Raw genomic sequence first — 21,879 nt, forward strand, 5'->3', positions numbered from 1 at the left:
CCCTGCACTCGAAATGGATTTTCTGGAGCTACAGAAGCCCAATTGGCGCGCTCTCAACGGCGTTGGAAAGTAAACATCCTGAGCTTTCCAGCAATATATGATAGTCCATACTTTGCCCAAGATTTGATGGCCCAAACCGGCGTTCAAAGTCACCCTCAGAATTCCCAGCGTTAAACGCCGGAACTGGCACAAGAATGGGAGTTAAACGCCCAAACTGGCACCAAAGCTGGCGTTTAACTCCAAAAGGAGTCTCTACACGAAAATGATTCAATGCTCAGCCCAAGCACACACCAAGTGGGCCCGAAGTGGATTTTTATGTCATTTACTCATCTCTGTACACCCTAGGCTACTAGTTCTCTATAAGTAGGACCTTTTACTATTGTATTTTCATCTTTGGATCATTTTAGATCTTTTGATCATCTTTGGACATGTAGTTCTTAGATCATTGGGAGGCTGGCCTCACGGCCATGCCTAGACCTTGTTCTTATGTATTTTCAACGGTGGAGTTTCTACACACCATAGATTAAGGTGTGGAGCTCTGCTGTACCTCGAGTATTAATGCAATTACTATTGTTCTTCTATTCAATTCCGCTTGTTCTTGTTCTAAGATATCACTTGTTCTTCAACTTGATGAATGTGATGATCCGTGACACTCATCATCATTCTCACCTATGAACGTGTGACAGACAACCACCTCCGTTCTACCTTCGATTGGGTGAATATCTCTTGGATTCCTGATTGCACGATGCATGGTTGATCGCCTGACAACCGAGTGCTCGCCTGACAAATGAGCCAGCCATTCCGTGAGATCAGAGTCTTCGTGGTATAGGCGAGAACTGATGGCAACATTTTCACTGAGAGGATGGGAGGTAGCCACTGACCACGGTGAAACCCTTGCTTAAGCTTGCCATGGAAAGGAGTAAGAAGGATTGAATAAAGATAGTAGGAAAGCAGAGAGACGGAAGGGAAGGCATCTTCATACGCTTATCTGAAATTCCTACCAATGAATTACATAAGTATCTCTATCTTTATCTTTATGTTTTATTCGTATATCACCATACCCATTTGAGTTTGCCTGACTAAGATTTACAAGGTGACCATAGCTTGCTTCATACCAACAATCTCTGTGGGATCGACCCTTACTCGCGTAAGGTTTATTACTTGGACGACCCAGTACACTTGCTGGTTAGTTGTGCGAAGTTGTGTTTATGCCATGGTATTGAACACCAAGTTTTTGGTTTCATCACCGGGGATTATTTGAGTTGTGAAAAGTATTGATCACAATTTCGTGCACCAGATGTGCTTCAAGCATGTGACTTAGAGCATATAGTTGCCTATATACCTTGTTGGTGAACCAACTTAGCTAATCAATTACCATACCATAAACATTGAGAACTTACTTCACAAGATAAACCCCACTCTTGTTTTTCATAACATTTTCTTTTATTTGACTTAGAGGACAAGCATACATGTAAGCAAGATAAAAATGAAAGCCAGGGACTTAGACCAGCACACTTAGACCTTCGCAATGAAATCTTAAAGGCAGAATTGAAAATTCCTAAGCTACTATGGAAGCATGTTCTATTTCATACATGATTTTCCTTATTTAAAACTTGAAAAAGATAGAACGAAGAGGGAACTCCACCACTTTTTTCTCATTGGAATGCTCATGTCCCTTTGTTTCCTTTGTCTTGGGATCCTTCTTGATTGCTCGAATCCCCATTTTCTTTGCGCTTCCTGATGAGCTTTCTCCAGAAACCAGCATCTTCCATCTTTTTCTTCAACGCTTCCTTCTGTTGTTTCACCTTTTCCTCCTCTTGTTCTATTAGGTCTTTGCGAACTATATCATATCTTGGGATGGCAAAGTGCAAATTATGCATATGCCCTGCCACATAAGTTAACTTGGCCTGAGTGTTTATGCTAAACTCTTCCCGGTGTAGTTGCCGTCTTTCATTAAGCACGTTGAACTCGTTGAATGCTTTCATCTGAGACAACTGACGTTGGTTGAGTTCTTGAAGGCGTTTGTCTTGACACTCTTGCCTTTCAGTTATTTGATTGATGGCTTGGGTTAGCTGGGAGTAATGCTCCTGTTGCTGCTCCATTTGTTGTTTCTGCCACTCCCCTTGTTGATTCATCCACTTAGAGAATAGTTCTTCTTGACGATCCATCCTTTGGGATTGAACGTGTAGTTGTTGTTCTTGTCCCTCCATATAGCTCCTTGCTAGATCCTCAATGGCTCCTTGAATATGAACCAGATTTATATTGGTTAGATCATATTGCTCTTCTTGCTGATATTCTGTTTGTTGGGGTTCTTCTTGTTGAGGTTCTCCTTGTGATGTTCTTTTTCTTCTCTGAGGCCTTCTTTATTGTTGGGCGGGTGTTACATAGGTTATACGCTGGGGTGTAATTAAACTTCCAGGGTTTATCCATATTGGATTGCTATCTTCGAAGACTACTTGGCTTTTAAACACAGTCTAAGGATGGTGCTGGGATAACCAAGCCAGGCATCTAGATCTTTTTTCTCAGCGGCTTCTTGGATTCCCCCAGCTATGATTTCCTGTACGTTGATGTCTTCGCCCATCATTACGCAATGTACCATAGTAGCGCGAGCAATGTTGACCTCAGAATTGTTTGAGGCTGGGAGGATAGATCTTCTCACGAGCTCAAACCACCCCTTGGCTTCCGGAATGAGGTCTCCCCTCCTAATAAACTGTGGTCTCCTATCTGAATATCTCTCCCAATCTAATCCCATAACACATATGTCATTCACAATTTCTTCAATTTCATCATTGTCGGGGCCACTGCTCATTCTTGATAGATAACTGGGCTCCTCGAAGGGGTTTGACCTCAATTGAAGCGTTTTCATTATGGTGTTGGGGCTTAAGTCAATATCGGTTCCTCTCACATAACTTTTGAAGGTGGGGGCTTTGGTATTATCTTCTCTAGTTGCATTGGCATAGAACTCTTTGATGAGATTTGCGTTTATCGTTGTGATTGGGTTTGTGAGTTCTTGCCAGCTCCTTCGTTCAATCTTCTTTCTAATCTTTGGATATTCATCCTCGTTGAACTGGAATGTTAGTTCTGGCAATATTTTCTTGTGTTTTATCCATTCGAATTGGAGCTCATGGAACGCGGTCTTGAATCTTCCTTCATCAAAAGAAATGCTCTCTACCGGTTCCTTTCCCTTTCGCCTCTTGGAGCTTGATGATGCCATGAGTAGGAGTTAGTATGTGAAGGTGTTGAGAGGTATGGATCGATGATGTAAACTGGCCGGGTTAAGATAGGGTGTAGCTTAGAGGATTGGGTTAACGTATTAAGGGCAGAGGTGTTGGGTGTGTATTTCAAAAGAAATAAGAGGGATGGATTGAGAGGATAGTTGCATATGGAATGGTTTAGATTGGGGGTTCGTTTTATAGAAGGATGATGACATTGAAGGGTGTGGATTAATAGAAAAATCCAGTGGTGCACGGTTGGGGTTTGGTATCGAATGAGCACGAGGATCACCACTTTTATGACGTGATTGGTTCGGTCTCCAAGGCAATCTTTCTCCCAACGTTGCATGGAAACACTTCCTAAGGTACTCCCCTTAAAGACAAGTGTGTAGTTCCTTTGGTGGAGTGGCCGAACCCCCTTCCTTTTCTTGTCCTATCAGTTCCCTCCAACATTCCTTTCAATTTCCTTGCAAGACAAAAGAAAAGAGAGATTAGTTTGAATTGTGGTAGAAAAATAGGGATGGCTAACTACTTTTTTTTTAATTTTTGCTTTTGACTAACTAAGTGCCATTCATGAATGCAAACCAACCGACCAGCTAAGTGCTCATGCATGCAACGTTGGTGACACCAAACTTAGTTTGTGATCATGTGGTATAAAAATGATTTGATTAAGGCTCTAAGACTGACATGATATGAATTGTGTTCATGCCCTCTTAGTGTGCCTTGAACACCAAACTTGTCATTCATTATATGCTGCATGTAGAGATTTTTCTAAGTGCTTGTCAAAGTTGATTTAGAATTCATGAACTTTGCTTTATTAGCTACTTTAAAAATCCTAAAACTACTGAAAGGATATAAAACATGGGTTGCCTCCCATGAAGCACTTCTTTAGCATCATTAGCTTGATGTTTGGCCTTTGTCAGGGTGGTTGGTAGTGCTTCAAATCTTCCCCTCTTGTAGTGAATCTATCTCCATTGGCTTTATTAAGAAGCTCTACATGTTCTAAGGAAAGAATTTTGCTAATGGTGTACACTTGAGGTGGCTGAGATGGGATGGTGGGGAGATGAGGTGGGATAGGTGGAAAATAAGCAGAGATCACTTCATCTTCTAGAGAGAAATCCTCTGTAGGGATCTTCTTGTTCCTCCATCCCCTTGGGGCCTTTTTCCTTGTTTCCCTTGATGTTGCCTTGCTCCCTGTGGTTTCTTTTTTCAGGAAGATTTTGTTGCTGGTCTCATGTGACTCTGGTGGGTCTAGCTCCTCTTGGGGTACACTTGGCTGTTATTCCTTCTGACCATATTGCTTGTCACCTAGCGGGATTCTCAAGTGTATTGTTTGTGCTTCTGTGCTTGTTTATTCCATCAGTGCCTTATTGTGCTCTTCCTTCGATTCTTTGTTTTCTTGATCTGCTTCTTGTGAGGGTTTGAAGACATTGAAGGTGAGTTGTTCATCATGTATCCTCAATATAATAGCTCTCCTCACTCCACATCTATAAATCCCCTGGCTGTGGCTAAGAATGGTCTCCCCAGGATGATGGGATGGATGTGATTCTCTTTCATCTCCAAGATAACAAAGTCTGTGGAAAGGAAGTAGTTCCCAACCTTCACTAACACGTTTTCAACCACTCCTATTGCCTTTTTTGAGTTTTGTCAGCCAATTTGATGATTAGGTCCGTGGGCTTTAGCTCATTGATTTAAAGTTTTTTCATGATGGATAGAGGCATTAAGTTGATGCTTGCTTCCAGGTCACAGAGTCATTTATCAATCATTGTTTCTCCTATAGCACATGGGATGTGAAAACTCCCTGGGTCCTTCCTTTCTGTAGGTGGCTCTATTTGAATGAGAGCACTGCACTCCTTATTCATCACTATTGTCTGCCCACCCTTCAGTTAACTCTTTTTGTTCAGCAGCTCCTTTATGTACTTGATGTATGAGGGCATCTGCTGGAGAGCCTTAATAAACGGTATGTTTACATGAAGAGATGAAAACATGTCGAGGAACCTTGAATACACTCTCCTTGCTACACCACCCTTGAGCCTTTGGGGAAAAGGTGCATATAGGTTCAGAGTCTCCTCCTTTTTTAGCTCCTTCATGTGTATGGGATTGGGTGCTTGATTTCTCTCTTCATGCTTTTCCTTTGGATTGTCTTGAAAGTGTTATGTTTGTGTGTTTACTTCTTCGACACTCCTCTCGTCACTTATAGTGATCATCTTGCATTCTTCCCACTTACTTTCTTTGTTTCTCCTCTTGGGTTCTTCTCTGTGTCACTTGGGAAATTATCAGTAGGATTGGGAAACTGTTGAGATAGATATCCCACTTGGGACTTCAGCCTCTTGATGGTGTCTCCCTGGTTTTTGATATTGGCTCGCACTTCATCCTTGAATACTCTGTTGTCTTGGACTTCCTTACATATACCTTCAAGTAGAGTCTCAATTCTGGAGAGTCTATCTTCGGTTAGTGATGGTGGGTTGAGGTTAGGAGGTTGAGAGTGGTCATGTTGGTTTTGATATGGATGTTGAGAAGGGTGGTTAGGTGGGTGTTGATATGATCTCTGTGAAGGATGTTGGTGAGTTGCATTATCGTTGGTATTGTGGTTGTGGCATCTCTAGTCTTGGTCTTGTTGATTTCCCCACACAAAATTAGGGTGGTTCCTCCAACCAGAATTATAAGTTTTGGAGTATGGATCATGGGTTTGCCTGGGTGAGTTCCCAACATAGTTGGCTTGTTCCCAGTCATCTTCTTCTCCTGTATTCACTCCTTCTTGAGCTGTTGATGAAGTGGTGATTGCTGCAACTTGGTTCTCTTCCATCTTCTTGGTAAGATCGGCTAACTGCTTGGTGATCATCTTATTTTGAGCCAGCAGTGCATCCATATGGTTCAGCTCTATCACTCCTCGAGTGTTGCTCCTTTCAGAAGCATAGAAGTAGTCATTCTCAGCTACAGTCTCAATGACATCTATGGCTTCTTCAATGGTCTTCTTCTTGTTTAGAGACCCCCCTGATGAATGGTCTACGGCCTTCTTTGATTCGTAAGAAAGACCTTCATAGAAGATGTGCAGTTGAACCCATTCGTTGAACATGTCTGGTGGGCACCTTCTTGTTAAGTCCTTAAACCTCTCCCATGCCTCATAGAGAGTTTCACCATCTTGTTGCCTGAAGGTTTGTATCTCAGCTCTCAACCTGTTGATTCTTTGAGGATGGTAGAATCTCGCCAAGAATTTGTTCACCACATCTTCCTAATTTGTTAAACTCTCCTTCGGGAAAGATTCCAGCCATTTAGATGCTTTGTCCCTGAGTGAAAAGGGGAACAAAAACAATCTATAGATATCCGGATGAACACCATTAGACTTCACAGTGTCACATATTCTTAGGAAGGTGGTTAGATGTTGATTGGGGTCTTCTTGGGTACTTCTTCTAAATGAACACTTGTTCTGAACAAGGGTGACGAGCTGGGGTTTTAATTCAAAGTTATTGGCATGTATGGTTGGCTTTTGGATACTACTTCCATAATTTCCTAGGTTTGGATTGATGTATAAGCCTATAACCCTTCTTTCTGGCCCATCAAGATTCACAAGGCCTTCTCTGGCATGGTTGTGAGCTTCTCCTTCATGATTGTTTTCTAGGTTCTCTTCCATGTTTGTTTGAAAATCCTCCTCATCTTCTTCAGCACTAACGACTCTTTTCCCTCTTGCTTCCCTCCTTAATCTAAGGAAAGTCCTCTTAGGTTCAGAATTAAAGGAAGTTAAAGCTCTGCTTCTTCTCCCTGTCATACAACTAACAAAGCCCACAGCAAGAAAAAAAATGAAGAGATTATTCTTGTTAGAGTGGTTGTTAGTGTGAGGGGTGCAAATTATCAAACAGTTAGTGGATTAGTGAACAAAATTGTAAATAACAACAAAAAAAGAAAACAAAGAGGAGAGAGGGGAGAAGGGAAGAAAATATCTGAAACTGAAGGTAAATGACTAGATAAAATAAACAAGCAAAAGAAAAATGCTCAATCAAGTGATTTTCCAACTTAATCACGATACAAAATCAATCCCCAGCAACGGCGCCATAAACTTGATGCATGAAAACTTGTCTTTCAACAAATTTCCCTTCGGCAAGTATACCGAACATGTCATCAAGTAAAAACTCACAATAGAGTGAGGTCGAATCCCACAGGGATTGATTGGTCAAGCAACTTTAGTTGGAGGAATGCTCTAGTTGAGCTAAGCAGAAATTGAGTTGAGAGTTGCAGCAATTAAATGGCGGGAAAGTAAATTGTAGAAAGTAAATTGCAGAATCTTAAATGGGGATTTGGGGAGATGAACATAAAGATAAATGGTAGAAAGTAAAGAGAATGGGTAAGATAAAAAATGAGGGGTTCATTGGGCTTAGGAGATGTTGCATTCTCTAGATCAAGTTTATTCTCATCTCTTCCTCAATCAACACATTCATTGATCTCCTTGGCAATCTTAGGTGATTGGATCCCAATTCCTTGGTAACGCAATCTCTCTAAGCTTGAACAATTGCCCAATTCCTTGATTTAATTGCTCATGGGAAGAGATGAAGTATGGTCACTAATTATACCACATGTATTTCCAAATCAAAGTGTTGGAAGGATTCTATGTCACTATATCCGTCCAAACTCTAATTTGGTCCAACATGAGAAAGCATTTCTAGCATGATCTTCTCATCCCTTTTCCAAGACAACTAACCAATTGATTTAAGATCGAAAGCTTTCTAGCAAATCAAGAGAAAAGAAAGAAGAAGAAGAATGAAAACTATAATTGATCCATCAAATTACAACAGAGCTCCCTAACCGAATGAAAAGGGGTTTAGTTGTTCATAGCTCTGGAAATGGAAGATGATAGAGAATAGTACAATCTAAGCAAACTAGAAATTGCAGAAAAGTAAATATACAGAGTGTAGTTCTCCAAAAATGCCAAGCTTCTTTCTAGTTCAAAACTACTCCTATATATACTACTCTTCTTGATCTTCTAGTCAGCTCTTCAAGTCTTGGATATGGGCCTTTGATCTTGAGTTGAAGCAGTTACAATCTTCAGTGGGCTCAGTTTTGCTTGCAGAAAAAGTGTGAGTCAGGCATGGGTGGACGTTAGTTAGGACGTTAGTGGTGTTAACATTAAGTGAAAATGTGGGTTCGAGAACGTTAGTGACGATAACCTTTTTCTCTAACGCTCCAAACCAAGTTGATCCATGTTAACTTTAACGTTAGTGGCACTAACGTGACCACTAACGTTGCCTCTTGGTCCTTCGTAAACGTTATTGGCATTTACCTTTACCAATAACATTGCCTCTTAGTCCTTCGTAAACGTTATTGGCATTCACCTTTACCAATAACGTTGCTCTTTGCTTCTTTTCCCCACGTTAGTGATCCACATTAGTGTAACTAATGTGGCCTTTAACGTGGGCATGCCCAAGCTTTGAGAGCGTTAGTGACACTTACCTTTGTCACTAACGCTTTAAGCGCCCCTTCTTCCCACGTTAGTGCCTCACATTAATTGCATTAACGTGGCCACTAACGTGGTGGTGATTACCATCTCCAACGTTAGTGACAAAGGTGAGTGTCACTAACGTTGACCTATCATGCCTTGCTCCACGTTACCCTTCACGTTAGTGGTCTTAACATGACCACTAACATGGGCAATATTGGCTTAGTCCAATGTTAGTGACAAAGGTGAGTGTCACTAACGTTTGTGATAGCTTTCTCCTCCCACGTTAGAGTCCACGTTAATTAGATTAACATGACTCTTAACGTGGCTAAGTGTGCCCTTCTTGGAACGTTAGTGGTAATCACTTTTACCACTAACGTTGGAGCTCCCCTTTTCCTCCACGTTAGCTACCACGTTAATGTAATTAACGTGGCAACTAACGTGGGCTATAATGGCTTCGAAGGCATTATTGGCGATCACTTTTTCCATTAACGCTGTAAGCTTATTCACATTCCACGTTAGTGGTCACGTTAGTTAGACTAACGTGGCTGCTAACGTGGCTCTTCCTTGCTTCCTTTGTCCTGAAATCAAGCAAATAAAGTGCATCAAAGCTCTATTCCAAGTCATGAGATCATGCATTATCCATTTTATCATTCAATTCCTGCATAATTCTCATGAAATCATGTAAAGTTCACAATGTTTGCTTGAATCAAGATGTAAGTGTATATCTACCCAAACTTTTTTACTAATAAATTGCATGAAACTACCCTAAAACAGTAAAGAAAAGGTCAGTAAAACTGGCCAAGAAAAGGTTAGTGCAACTCAATACCTCTTTGGGAGATTTGAGTTCCAATATGGAGCAACTAAGAATGGAGCACCAAGAGCACTCTATTATTCTCCCTGAAATTAGAGAGGATCAAATAGCCATGAGGGAAGAGCAACAAAGGCAAGGAAGAGACATAGAGGAGCTCAAGCGTTCCATTGGATCTTCAAGAGGAAGAACTAGCCACAATCACTAAGGTGGACCCGTTCTTTGATTTCCTTATTCTTATCTTTCTGTTTTTTTATTTTTATGCTTTATGTGTTATCTATGTTTGTGTCTTCATTACATGATCATTAGTGTCTAGTGTCTATGTCTTAAAACTATGAATAATTCCATGAATCTTTCACCTCTCTTAAATGAAAAATGTTCCTAATTACAAAAGAACAAGAAGTACATGAATTTCAAATTTTATCTTGAAATTAGTTAATTATTTTGATGTGGCGGAAATACTTTTTTATTTTCTGAATGAATGCTTGAACAGTGCATATTTTTTATAGTGAAGTTTATGAATGTTAAATTTGTTGGCTCTTGAAAAAATGATGAACAAAGAGAAATGTTATTGATAATCTGAAAAATCATGAAATTGATTCTTAAAGCAAGAAAAAGCAGTGAATGACAAAGCTTGCGAAAAAAAATGACAAAAAAATAAAGAAAAAGAAAGAAAAAGAGAAGGCAACCAGAAAAAGCCAATAGCCCTTTAAACCAAAAGGCAAGGATAAAAGGGATCCAAGGCTTTGAGCATCAGTGGATAGGAGGGCCCAGGAATAAAATCCTGGCCTAAGCGGCTAAACCAAGCTGTCCCTAACCATGTGCTTGTGTCATGAAGGTCCAAGTGAAAATATTGAGACTGAGTGGTTAAAGTCATGATCCAAAGCAAAAAGAGTGTGCTTAAGAACTCTGGACACCTCTAACTGGGGACTTTAGCAAATCTGAGTCATAATTTGAAAAGGTTCAACCAGTTATGTATCTGTGGCATTTATCTATTCGGTGGTCATACTGGAAAACAAAATTGCTTAGGGTCACGGCCAAGACTCACAAAATAGCTGTGTTCAAGAATCAACATACTGAACTAGGAGAATGAATAACACTATCTAAATTCTGAGTTCCTATAGATGCCAATCATTCTGAATTTCAAAGGATAAAGTGAGATGCCAAAACTGTTCAGAAGCAAAAAGCTACTAGCCCCGCTCATCTAATTGGGACTAAGTTTCATTGATATTATGAGATTCATTGTATATTCTCTTCTTTTTATTCTATTTTGTTTTCAGTTTCTTGGGGACAAGCAACAATTTAGGTTTGGTGTTGTGATAAGCGGATAATTTATACGCTTTTTGGCATTGTTTTTACATAGTTTTTAGTATGATTTAGTTAGTTTTTAGTATATAATTATTAGTTTTTATGCAAAAATCACATTTCTGGACTTTACTATGAGTTTGTGTGTTTTTCTGGGATTTCAGGTATTTTCTGGCTGAAATTGAGGGACCTGAGCAAAAATCTGATTCAGAGGCTGAAAAAGGACTGCAGATGCTGTTGGATTCTAACCTCCCTGCACTCGAAATGGATTTTCTGGAGCTACAGAAGCCACATTCGAGCGCTCTTAATTGCGTTGGAAAGTAGACATCTTGGGCTTTCCAGCAATGTATAAGAGTCCAAACTTTTCCCGAGATTTGATGGCCCAAATTGGCGTCAAAATGCCTGTCAGAGACCATTTTCTGGCGTTAAACGCCAGAACTAGCATAAAAGCTGTCGTTAAACGCCCAAACTGGCACCAGAGCTGGCGTTTAACTCCAAGAAAAGCCTATGCACGTGAAAGCTTCAATGCTCAGCCCAAGCACACACCAAGTGGGCCCCGGAAGTGGATTTCTGCATTATTTACTTATTTTTGTAAACCGTAGGTTACTAGTTCACTATAAATAGGACCTTTTTACTACTGTATTTTCATCTTTTGATCATCTTTGATCTTGGGATCAGGTCTTTGAACCCTTTTTCGATTGTTTCATGTTATTTGGGAGGCATGGCCATTCAGCCATGCCTATACCTTATTCTTATGTATTTTCAGTGGTATAGTTTCTACACATCATAAATTAAGGTATGGAGCTCTACTGTTTCTCATGAATTAATTCAAAGTACTATTGTTCTTCTATTCAATTCATGCTTATTCTTGTTCTAAGATATTCACTCGTACTTTAACCTAATGGATGTGATGATCCGTGACACTCATCATCATCCTCCCTTATGAACACATGCCTGACAACCACTTCCATTCTATCTGCAAGAGCTTGAGTGTGTATCTCTTGGCCTCCCGGTTCACGACGCATGGTTGCCTCACCTGACAACAGAGCCTTTCATTCCATGAGATCAGAGTCTTCATGGTATAAGCTAGAATCAATTAGCAGCATTCTTGAGATCCGGAAAGTCTAAATCTTGTCTGTGGTATTCCGAGTAAGATCTGGGATGGGATGACTGTGACAAGCTTCAAACTCGCGAGTGCTGGGCGCAGTGACACTGCGCAAAAGGATCAATGGATCTTATTCCGACACGATCGAGAACCAACAGATGATTAGCCCTACGTAACCCGTAGCCGGACCATTTTCACTGAGAGGACAGACGGTAGCCATTGACAACGGTAATCCCCCAACATACAGCTTGCCATGGAAAGGAGTACGCATGACTGGATGGAGGCAGTAGGAAAGCAGAAATTCAAGAGGAATAAATAATCTCCATACGCTTATCTGAAATTCCTACTAATGAATTACATAAGTATCTCTATCTTATTTTATGTTTTATTCATATTTTAATTAGCAAAATCCCATAACCATTTGAATCTACCTGACTGAAATTTACAAGATGACCATAGCTTACTTCAAGCCGACAATCTCCGTGGGATCGACCCTTACTCATATAAGGTATTACTTGGACGACCCAGTGCACTTGCTGGTCAGCTGTACGGAATTGTGAAGAAAATGTTTGTATCATGATTTCGTGTACCAGGTGCCAATGAAGGTCTTATGGAAGGTTTTAGAAAAGAGGAGAGTAAGGATCACATATATTCGTGCAATTAAAGACATGTATGATGGGGCCATAACTAGTGTGAAGACTCAAGGTGGTGTGACAGAGGAATTTCCTATTGATATAGGATTACAGCAGGGATCATCCTTAAGTCCATATCTTTTCACATTAGTCTTGCAAGTATTCACAGAGCACATCTAAGAGCCTATGCCATGGTGCATGCTTTTTGCCGATGATATCATCCTTATGGGAGAGTCAATGGAAGACCTAAATAAAAAGTTGGACTTGTGGGGAGAAGCTCTAGAAGTGTATGGTCTGCGCATAAACCGTAGCAAGACGGAATATATGGAATGTAAGTTCAGTCTGAGTAGGGAAAACCCTAATATAGAGGTGAAGATTGGAGAAAACATCCTACCAAAAGTTAAAAGTTTTAAGTAACTTGTTGGGTGCATCATACAGGATAATAGATAGATTGAACAGGATGTAAATCATAGGATCCAAGCAGGTTGGTTAAAATGGCGGAGTGCATGTGGTTTTATATGCAACAAAAAAGAGCCTTTAAAACCTAAAAGGTAAATTCTATCACAATGCTATAAGACCACAAGGTAGTCCTCATTCACTTGAAGGACCAACTCTCCTTTGTCAACATCAATCACAGCTTTTGCTGTGGCTAGGAAGGGTCTGCCAAGGATAATGGATTCATCCTCATCCTTCCCAATGTCCAGGATTATGAAATCAGCAGGGATGTAAAGGTCTTCAACCTTTACCAAGACATCCTCTACAAGTCCATAAGCCTATTTTTTTTATTTGTCTGCCATCTCTAGTGAGATTCTTGCAGCTTATACCTCAAAGATTCCCAGTTTCTCTATTACAGAGAGTGGCATGAGGTTTATGCCTGACCCCAAGTCCCACAGAGCCTTCTCAAAGGTCATGGTTCCTATGGTGCAAGGAATTAAGAACCTTCCGGTATTCGGTTTCTTTTGAGGTATCTTCAGCTGAGCCAAGGCGTTCAGTTCACTAATGAGCAATGGAGGTTCATCATCTCAAGTCTTATTACCAAATAACTTGGCATTCAGCTTCATGATTGCTCCAAGGTACTTAGCAACTTGCTCTTCAGTAATATCTTCATCCTCTTCAGAGGAAGAATTTTCATCAGAGCTCATGAATGGCAGAAGTAGGTTCTATGGAATCTCTATGGTCTTTGTATAAGCCTCAGATTCCCTTAGTTCCTCAAAGGGGAACTTTTTTTCATTCAGAGGACGTCCCATGAGGTTTTTTTCACTGGGAATCACGTCCTCCTCACTCTCTCCAGGTTCGGCCATGTTGGTCATGGTTATGGCCTTGTACTCTCTCTTAGGATTTTCTTCTGTATTGCTTGGGAGAGTGCTAGTAGGAGTTTCAGTAACCTTTTTACTCAGTTGACCCAGTTGTGCCTCCAATTTTCTAATGGAGGATCTTGTTTCATTCATGAAACTTAGTATGGTCTTAGATAGATCAGAGAATATGGTTGCTAAGCCAGAACGATTCTGCTAAGAGTTCTTTGTCTGTTGCTGAGAAGATCATGGGAAAGGTTTGCTATTGCCAAACCTGTTTCTCCCACCATTATTGTTATCGAAGCCTTGTTAAGGCTTCTGTTGATCCTTCCATGAGAAATTTGGGTGATTCCTCCATGAAGAATTGTAGTTGTTTCCATAGGGTTCTCCCATGTAATTTACCTCTTCCATGGCAGGATTGTCATAAGCTTCTCCTTTAGAGGAGGCTTCTTTAGCACCGCCAGATGCAGCTTGCAATCCAATCAGATTCTGAGAAATTATATTGACTTGCTGAGTCAATATTTTGTTCTGAGCCAATATGGCATTCAGAGTATCAAGCTCAAGAACTCCTTTCTTCTGTGTTGTCCTATTTCAATGAGTTCGTGGGCTTCTGCCGGCGTTTTCTTCAAATGAATAGATCCGCCTGCCGAATGGTCCAATGACATCTTGGATAAATCAGACAGACCATCATAGAAGATACCTATGATGCTCCATTTTGAAAGTATGTTAGAAAGACACCTTCTAATCAACTGTTTGTATCTTTCCCATGCTTCATAGAGGGATTCACCTTCCTTCTGTTTGAAGGTTTGAACTTCCACTCTAAGCTTACTCATCTTTTGAGGTGGAAAGAATTTAGCAAAGAAGGCATTGACTAGCTTTTTCCAAGAGTTCAGGCTGTCTCTAGGTTGTGAGTTCAACCATATACTAGATATGTCTCTTACAGCAAAAGGAAAAAGCATGAGTCTATAGACCTCAGGATCAACTCAATTGGTCTTAACAGTGTCATAGATTTGAAAAAATTCAGCCAAGAACAAATGAGGATCTTCTAATGGAAGTCCATGAATCTTGAAATTCTGTTGCATCAGAGAAACTAATTGAGGCTTAAGCTCAAAGTTATTTGCCCCAATAGTAGGAATAGAGATGCTTCTCCCATAGAAATCGGGAGTTGGTGAAGTAAAGTCACCAAGCACCTTCCTTGCATTTTTCGCATTGTTGTTATTTTTGGCTGCCATGTCTTCTTCTTTTTCGAAAACTTCTGTTAGGTCCTCTATAGAGAGCTGTGCTTTAGCTTTTCTTAGCATCCTTGATGACTTACATCATCTACCCTTTTTCTTGCATAAAAAGAACCGTAAAAGAGGCATAATCTCATTTGATCATTGCAATTCATTCCTTAATTAATGAATATCATAGTACATTGCTTTGAAATGAGTTTGTGCTGGATTTCAGGTGGAGAAGACATCAAAATGGGGAAAAAAACAACAAAACAAGTGGGGCGTGTGAAGCAGGCGTGCCACTTGGAACAAACGCCACAAAAATGTATTGGCGTGGCACGTTGGTACAACATTCCAGAGAGCAAAAATGAAGACCATCAAAGGGACGTGGCATGCCAGAAGTAGGGCGTGGCACATCAATTCGTTACTAGAAGAACCATCACTATGGGGTGCCACTTTGTGTCGAAGGCATGGCACGCCAGCCCTAGAGTTCACTTGGGCGTGCCACTTGAGGACCAAGGCGTGGCAAGGCAAGCCTATAAGACCCATAACTGAATGGACGTGCCACTTGAGCAACAAGGCGTGGCACGCTAGTGAACAAGGAGACAATGTAAAAGCTGGGCGTGCCACTTGGTATATAAGGCGTGGCACGCCAGCTCAAGAAGTCCCACTAAGGCGTGCCACTTGAGTGATGAGGCGTGGCACACCAGCACCTAAGGAAGCCAAATAAAGTTGGGCGTGCCACTTGCTATCGAAGGTGTGGCACGCCAGCTCATTGATCCCACTTTGGCGTGCCACTTGAACATCCAGGCGTGGCACGCCAACCTCTGGGACCATGGCAAATGAAGGGCGTGACACGCCAGTCTCATGGCATGGCATGCTGGTAGTGTTTTCCAGAGGAGGAATTAAAGGGCCAGTGAACTCAGGTGTGCCACTTGGGAAATGGGGCGTGGCACGCTAGCAAGAAGATGAAGAAAATTAAGGGCGTGACACGCCAGTCTCATGGCTTGGCACGCTGGTAGTATTTTCCAGAGAGGAAGAAGAGGAGCCAATGAACTCAGGCGTGCCACTTGGATGACGATGTATGGCATGCCAGCAAGAGGGTGAAGCTTTAAGAAGGGCGTGGCATGCCAGACCCTGGGCGTGCCACGCTGGTACAAATTTCCAGAAGCATGGAGATGAGGAAGATGACCTTGGGCGTGCCACTTGGTGTCGAAGGCGTGGCACGCCAGGTTACTTGGCCATTTAAAATGTCCTGTGCGTGCCACTTTAGCTCGAAGGTGTGGCACGCCAGGGGTTGAACAGAGGATGGCGTGCCACTTGAATGGAGAGGTGTGGCACGCCAAATCAGAAACAGAGGGGGCATGTCACACCCGAGAAGCGCCGGTCACACGCCAGCTGGAAGATCACATTTGTTGAGTTTCTTTTCCCTCCAAATTGTAATTTTCTTTTCACTTTTTGTAATTTTCCTTTATTTTATAGATCTAGGAGTAGATTAAATATCCTTGGAGGTATTGGAAAAGGGGGTTAGCAAGTCACAGAATTTAGTTTTGGATTTCACTTTTTACTTTTCACACTTCATCTCTTCCATCTTTTGTACTTTCTCTCTGAGCTATGAGTAGCTAAATTCCCTCTCATTGAGAGAGGGAGCTCTATTATACTTGATGGATTAATGATAGTGAATTTCTTCTTCTCTTCATCTTCTCTTTGATTTACTAGAAGGAATTTCAATTTTTATGCTTAGTGTTCAATTAACTTGGAAAAGAGGTTGAATGCAAAATGGGTTTGATGGGAACCTTTGAAAAGGAAACATGAAACCATGCTAGAAATCCTTTCTCACACTTGAGTAGAATCTGGGTTTTGGTGTTTGGATATGGTGACATACAATCCTCCCTCTACTTGGACCTATGATGATGTGTGGTATAATCAGGGACCAAGCATATCTCTCTTCATGAGCAATTAGACCAAGGAATTGGCTATTGATCAAGATCTAAGAGATTGAGTAACCAAGGGATTGGGGCTCAATAAATCATGATTGCCATGAGGTCAATGAGTTGCATGATTGAAGAGAATATGAGCTGGATTTAATCCAAAGAGACAATATCTCCTGATCTCAATAAATTCCCCTATTCTTATCTCTCCCATTCTTTTATAGCTTTACTTACATTCTGTAAAATCCCGTTCCCCTTTACATTATTGTTATTTCCATTTATGCATTTTATTGCTTTCTTTTATTCCTTTGCCATTTATGTTTCTGCAATTTATAATTCTGCGCTTACAACTTATTCTGTTGAGCTTGACTAATTCACCAATCTCTGTGGATACAATCCCACTCCACTGTGGGTTAATACTTGACGATAATTTTGGTGCACTTGCCAAGAGTGGATTCATCAATATTATTGGGAAAGGGTAATGAATTCCGCCCATCAAGTTTTATGGCGCCGTTGTCGGGGATTGGTTTGAATTTGACAATGATTAAATTGATTGGAGAGCTAGATTAAGCATTTTTTTATTTTTATTTTTCCTTAATTGATTTCTTATTCAATTCCTAGTGTAACCTTTAAATTTCATTATAATCTCTGTTTTTCTTTCTTGTCTTTCTGAGATTTCTTTAGCTATTCATTGTTTAGACTTTCACTCTTCTAACTGTTTGATTAATTGCATCACACAAGCTAACCACTAATTTTAACTGAGGAGATTTCTTCACTTGCTCTTTTCTTGCTGTGTGTTGACTGTATGACAGGTAGAAGAGGAGGGACTTCATCCTCTTTTGATAGCGAACCTGAGAGAACCTTCCTTAGATTGAGGAGGGAGGCTAGAGGCAAGGGTATAGTTGGAGAAGAACCAGTAGAAGAAGATCTAACAACCACCATGGAAGACGAAGTGCACGAAGATGTTGGAGGAGGAGCTGGAAATCAAGCTGGGCAAGAGAGGAGAGTCTTGGGCTCCTACATCAACCCAAATCCAGGAAACTGTGGCAATAGCATCCTCAAGCCAACAATCTATGCCAACAATTTTGAGTTGAAACCTCAACTCATTATACTAGTCCAGAATAACTGCTCATACGGAGGAGGTGCTCAAGAAGATCCAAATCAATATCTCAACACATTCTTGAGGATATGCGATACTGTAAAGTCTAATAGTGTACACCCTGACACCTACAAACTACTTCTATTCCCTTTCTCGCTCAGAGATAAGACAACAAAGTGGTTAGAATCATTCCCGAAGGAGAGCCTAACCACATGGGAGGATGTTGTGAACAAATTTCTACCAAGATTTTACCCTCTACAGAGGATCAACAGGCTAAGAGCTGAGGTGGAAACCTTCAGACAGCTAGATGGTGAAACACTCTATGAGGCCTGGGAGAGGTTTAAAGATCTAACAAGAAAATGCCCACTAGATATGTTTAATGAGTGGGTGCAGCTCCATATTTTCTATGAAGGATTAACCTATAAATCGAAGAAGGCTGTGGACCACTCTTCAGGGGGTTCACTCAACAAGAAGAAGACTATTGGGGAAGCCATAGATGTCAATGAAACTGTAGTTGAGAATGACTACTTCTATGCTTCAGAAAGAGGCCAAAAGAAGGGGGTGCAGGAACTCAATTCTATGGATGCCCTGTTGGCACAAAACAAGGCAATTGCAGCACAATTGGCAACCTTAACCAAGAAAATGGGAAACAATCAAGTTGCAGTTGTCCAAGCTCAAGCACCACCCCAAGAAGAAAATGAACCAGAAGTTGAATGTGAGCGAGTAAACTATGTGCATAACTGACCACCATATGACCCTAACTCCAAGACATATAACCCAGGATGGAAGAACCACCCAAATTTTGGGTGGGGGAACCAACAAAATCACAACCAAGATCACAACAAACCATACCAAGCCAATCAATACCAGAACCACAACTCCAAGCATCAGTCAAATAACAACAGAACTTACCACAATCCACCTTACACATCATATCCTTCCAACCAGCAAACACCACCATCAAGATACACTAACCCCAACCTCATAACCATGTGAAATCAAGGATAACTTTGAGAGAGTAGAGGCCACAATAGCACAGCTATCATCACAGCTCATAGGGGCCATTTCCACCCTTTTGGAAAGGCAAGCACAAGCTAAAAGGAGGATAGATGCCAACCAAGAAGAATACAGGTTGAATTTGAAGAACCAAGGTGCAGCAATCTCAAAACTGGATGCACAAGTGGGGTTCTTATCCAAGCAAATCCCAATGCCTACACACACATTTTCAAGTGACACCATGGCCAACCCAAGAGGGGAGTGCAAGACCATCACACTTAGAAGTAGAAAAGTGGTAGAAGAGGCCACTTCAAACCAGGAGAACCACGAAGAAGAAGCTACAGAAAAGCCTGAAAATAGGAAGAAAGAAGAGGTCCTTAGCCCATCTTCACCAAAGCCAATCTTGAAGCCTTATGTGCCAAAGGCACCATACCCACAAAGGCTAAGAAAGGATGGGAAGGTCAGCTAGTTTTCCAGATTTTTGGAAATCTTCAAAAAGCTTCAAATCAACATACCATTTGCTGTAGTCCTAAGTGAGGAGTGTAGTGCCATCATACAAAAGAAACTCTCCCAGAAAATGAAGGACCCAAGGAGTTTCCAAATCCCATGCATCATAGGGATATCACGATTGAAAAGGCTTTATGTGACTTGGGGGCTAGCACATGGAGTGGTGGAAGATTTATTGGTGAAGGTGGGAGAATTCATCTTCCCAATTGACTTTGTTATGCTGGATATGAAAGAAGAGTCAAACACTTCAATTATCCTAGGAAGGCCATTCCTAGCTACTGCTGGAGCCATCATTGATGTGCAAAAAGGAGATCTAGTCTTGAGACTACATGAGGAAAAGATGGTCTTCAACGTCTTAAAGGCAATGAGTTATCGCAAGGAAGTAATAGGAGAATGCATGATGGTGGACACCATAGAACAAATAGTCCAAGGGGTTTTGGAAGAAGAGCAATATGAAAGAAGTATGGAATTAGAAATATAAGCACCATGTGAAGAACCACCAGAAGGAACCATGGAAAGTTCAATCATGACAAACCACACAGACAACAATGGAGAAGAGGCACCAAAACTAGAGCTAAAAACCCTACCTCCAAGCTTGAAATATGCCTATCTAGGTGACAACAGCACCTACCCAGTGATCATCAACTCATGCTTGAGTAAGGAGCAAGAAGAGGAGCTCATCCAAGTGCTGAAACAACACAAGGATGCTATAGGCTGGACACTCACTGACTTAAAAAGGATCAGCCCTTCAATGTGTTTGCACAAGATCCTACTTGAAGAGGGTGCTAAGCCCTAAAGGCAACAACAAAGAAGGTTAAATCCAACCATGAATGAGGTAGTCCAGAAGGAATTGTTGAAGTTGTGGCAAGCTGGGGTGATCTACCCCATCTCAGACAGCCCTTGGGTGAGCTCAGTACAAGTAGTTCCAAAGAAAGGAAGAGTCACTGTTGTACCAAATGAGAAGAATAAGCTGATACCAACAAGAACAGTGACTGGTTGGCGCATGTGCATCGACTATAGAAAGCTCAATGAAGCCACCAGGAAGGACCACTTCCCCCTACCATCCATGGACCAAATGCTTGAGAGGCTGGCTGGACATGAATACTACTGCTTTCTTGACGGTTATTTGGGTAACAACCAAATAGTTGTGGACCCAAAGGACCAGGAGAAAACTTTATTTACTTGTTCATATGGTGTTTTTGCTTACAGGAGGATGCCCTTTGGACTGTGCAATGCACCTGCAACATTTCAAAGGTGCATGTTCTCCATATTTTCAGACATGATTGAAAGGTTTATTGAGGTGTTTATAAATGACTTCTCTATATTTGGTAACATATATTCTGATTACTTACATCATTTAGCCTTGGTGCTAAAGAGATGCCAGGAGACCAACCTTGTCTTAAACTGGGAAAAATGCCATTTTATGGTTACAGAAGGAGTGGTCCTTGGTCATAAAACCTCAAAAATGGCATAGAAGTGGACAAGACAAAAGTAGAGGTGATTGAAAAGTTACCCCCACCTTGCAATGTCAAAGCAATTAGAAGCTTTTTGGGACATGCTGGTTTCTATAGGAGGTTTGTTAGGGACTTTTCTAAGGTTGCCAAGACATTGAGCAACCTACTTGTCTCTAATGTGCCTTTTGTTTTTGATAATGAATGCATGTTAGCCTTTGGGAGCTTAAGAACAAACTTTCCTCTGCAACTATCATAGCACCACCATCTTGGGATCTACCCTTTGAGTTGATGTGTGATGCATCAAATTTTGCTGTGGGTGCTGTTTTAGGACAGAGAAAGGATAAATTGGTGCATGTCATTATATTATGGCAGCAAGGTCCTTAATGAGAATCAAAGGAACTACATCACTACAGAGAAGGAATTACTTGCCATTGTCTTTGCTTTTGATAAATTTAGATCATATCTCATTGGTTCTAAAGTAATTGTATTCATTGATCATGCAGCACTCAAATACATGCTTACCAAACAAGAGTCCAAGCCAAGGCTAATAAGATGTATCCTATTACTCCAAGAGTTTGACAACAAAATTAAGGATAGGAGTGGAGCAGAGAACATAGTTGCTGACCACCTCTCAAGGATCCTACAAGAAGAAGAAGGAGCACACTATCTTGTAGTGAATGAAAGCTTTCCGGATGAGCAATTGATGATAATACAAGAGACCCCATTGGTTTGCAGACATAGCCAATTTCAAGGCCATTGGGGAACTACCAACCAACATCAACAAACACATGAGGAGAAAGATCATCAAATATGCCAAATACTATATCTGGGATGAGCCATATTTGTTCAAAAAATGTGCTGATGGGATCTTGAGGAGGTGTATATCCTATGGAGAA

At 41.1% G+C, this 21,879-nt stretch overlaps 1 protein-coding gene and 2 non-coding genes across 3 annotated transcripts; all 3 read left to right on the forward strand.

Moving 5' to 3' along the window:
* Window positions 1-6,286: 6,286 nt before the first annotated feature.
* LOC127742701 (small nucleolar RNA R71) lies at window positions 6,287-6,390 on the forward strand. The gene has a single exon (XR_008004060.1). It is a non-coding gene; the product is annotated as a small nucleolar RNA R71 (small nucleolar RNA).
* Window positions 6,391-14,508: 8,118 nt separating this feature from the next.
* LOC127742442 (small nucleolar RNA R71) lies at window positions 14,509-14,612 on the forward strand. Its single transcript, XR_008003700.1, has one exon. It is a non-coding gene; the product is annotated as a small nucleolar RNA R71 (small nucleolar RNA).
* A 1,219-nt stretch (window positions 14,613-15,831) lies between these two features.
* Window positions 15,832-19,491, forward strand: LOC107491922 (uncharacterized). The gene is made up of 4 exons (XM_016112854.1): window positions 15,832-15,922; window positions 17,740-17,933; window positions 18,048-18,749; window positions 19,030-19,491. Exons 1-4 carry the CDS (start codon window positions 15,832-15,834, stop codon window positions 19,489-19,491), a joined length of 1,449 nt encoding a protein of 482 aa, XP_015968340.1.
* The last annotated feature ends 2,388 nt before the right edge of the window (window positions 19,492-21,879 follow it).

This window comes from Arachis duranensis, chromosome 1 (assembly GCF_000817695.3).
Source record: "Arachis duranensis cultivar V14167 chromosome 1, aradu.V14167.gnm2.J7QH, whole genome shotgun sequence".
NCBI lineage: Eukaryota > Viridiplantae > Streptophyta > Magnoliopsida > Fabales > Fabaceae > Arachis > Arachis duranensis.

Excerpts from the sequence above, each read along its gene's own strand:
- LOC107491922 (XM_016112854.1), top strand. The coding sequence starts at position 15,832 with ATGGCAAATGAAGGGCGTGACACGCCAGTCTCATGGCATGGCATGCTG. Across the intron at positions 15,923-17,739 it reads TAAAGGGCCAGTGAACTCAG|GTAGAAGAGGAGGGACTTCA; the intron begins GTGTGCCACTTG and ends ACTGTATGACAG. Across the intron at positions 18,750-19,029 it reads CAGAAGTTGAATGTGAGCGA|GATAACTTTGAGAGAGTAGA; the intron begins GTAAACTATGTG and ends TGTGAAATCAAG.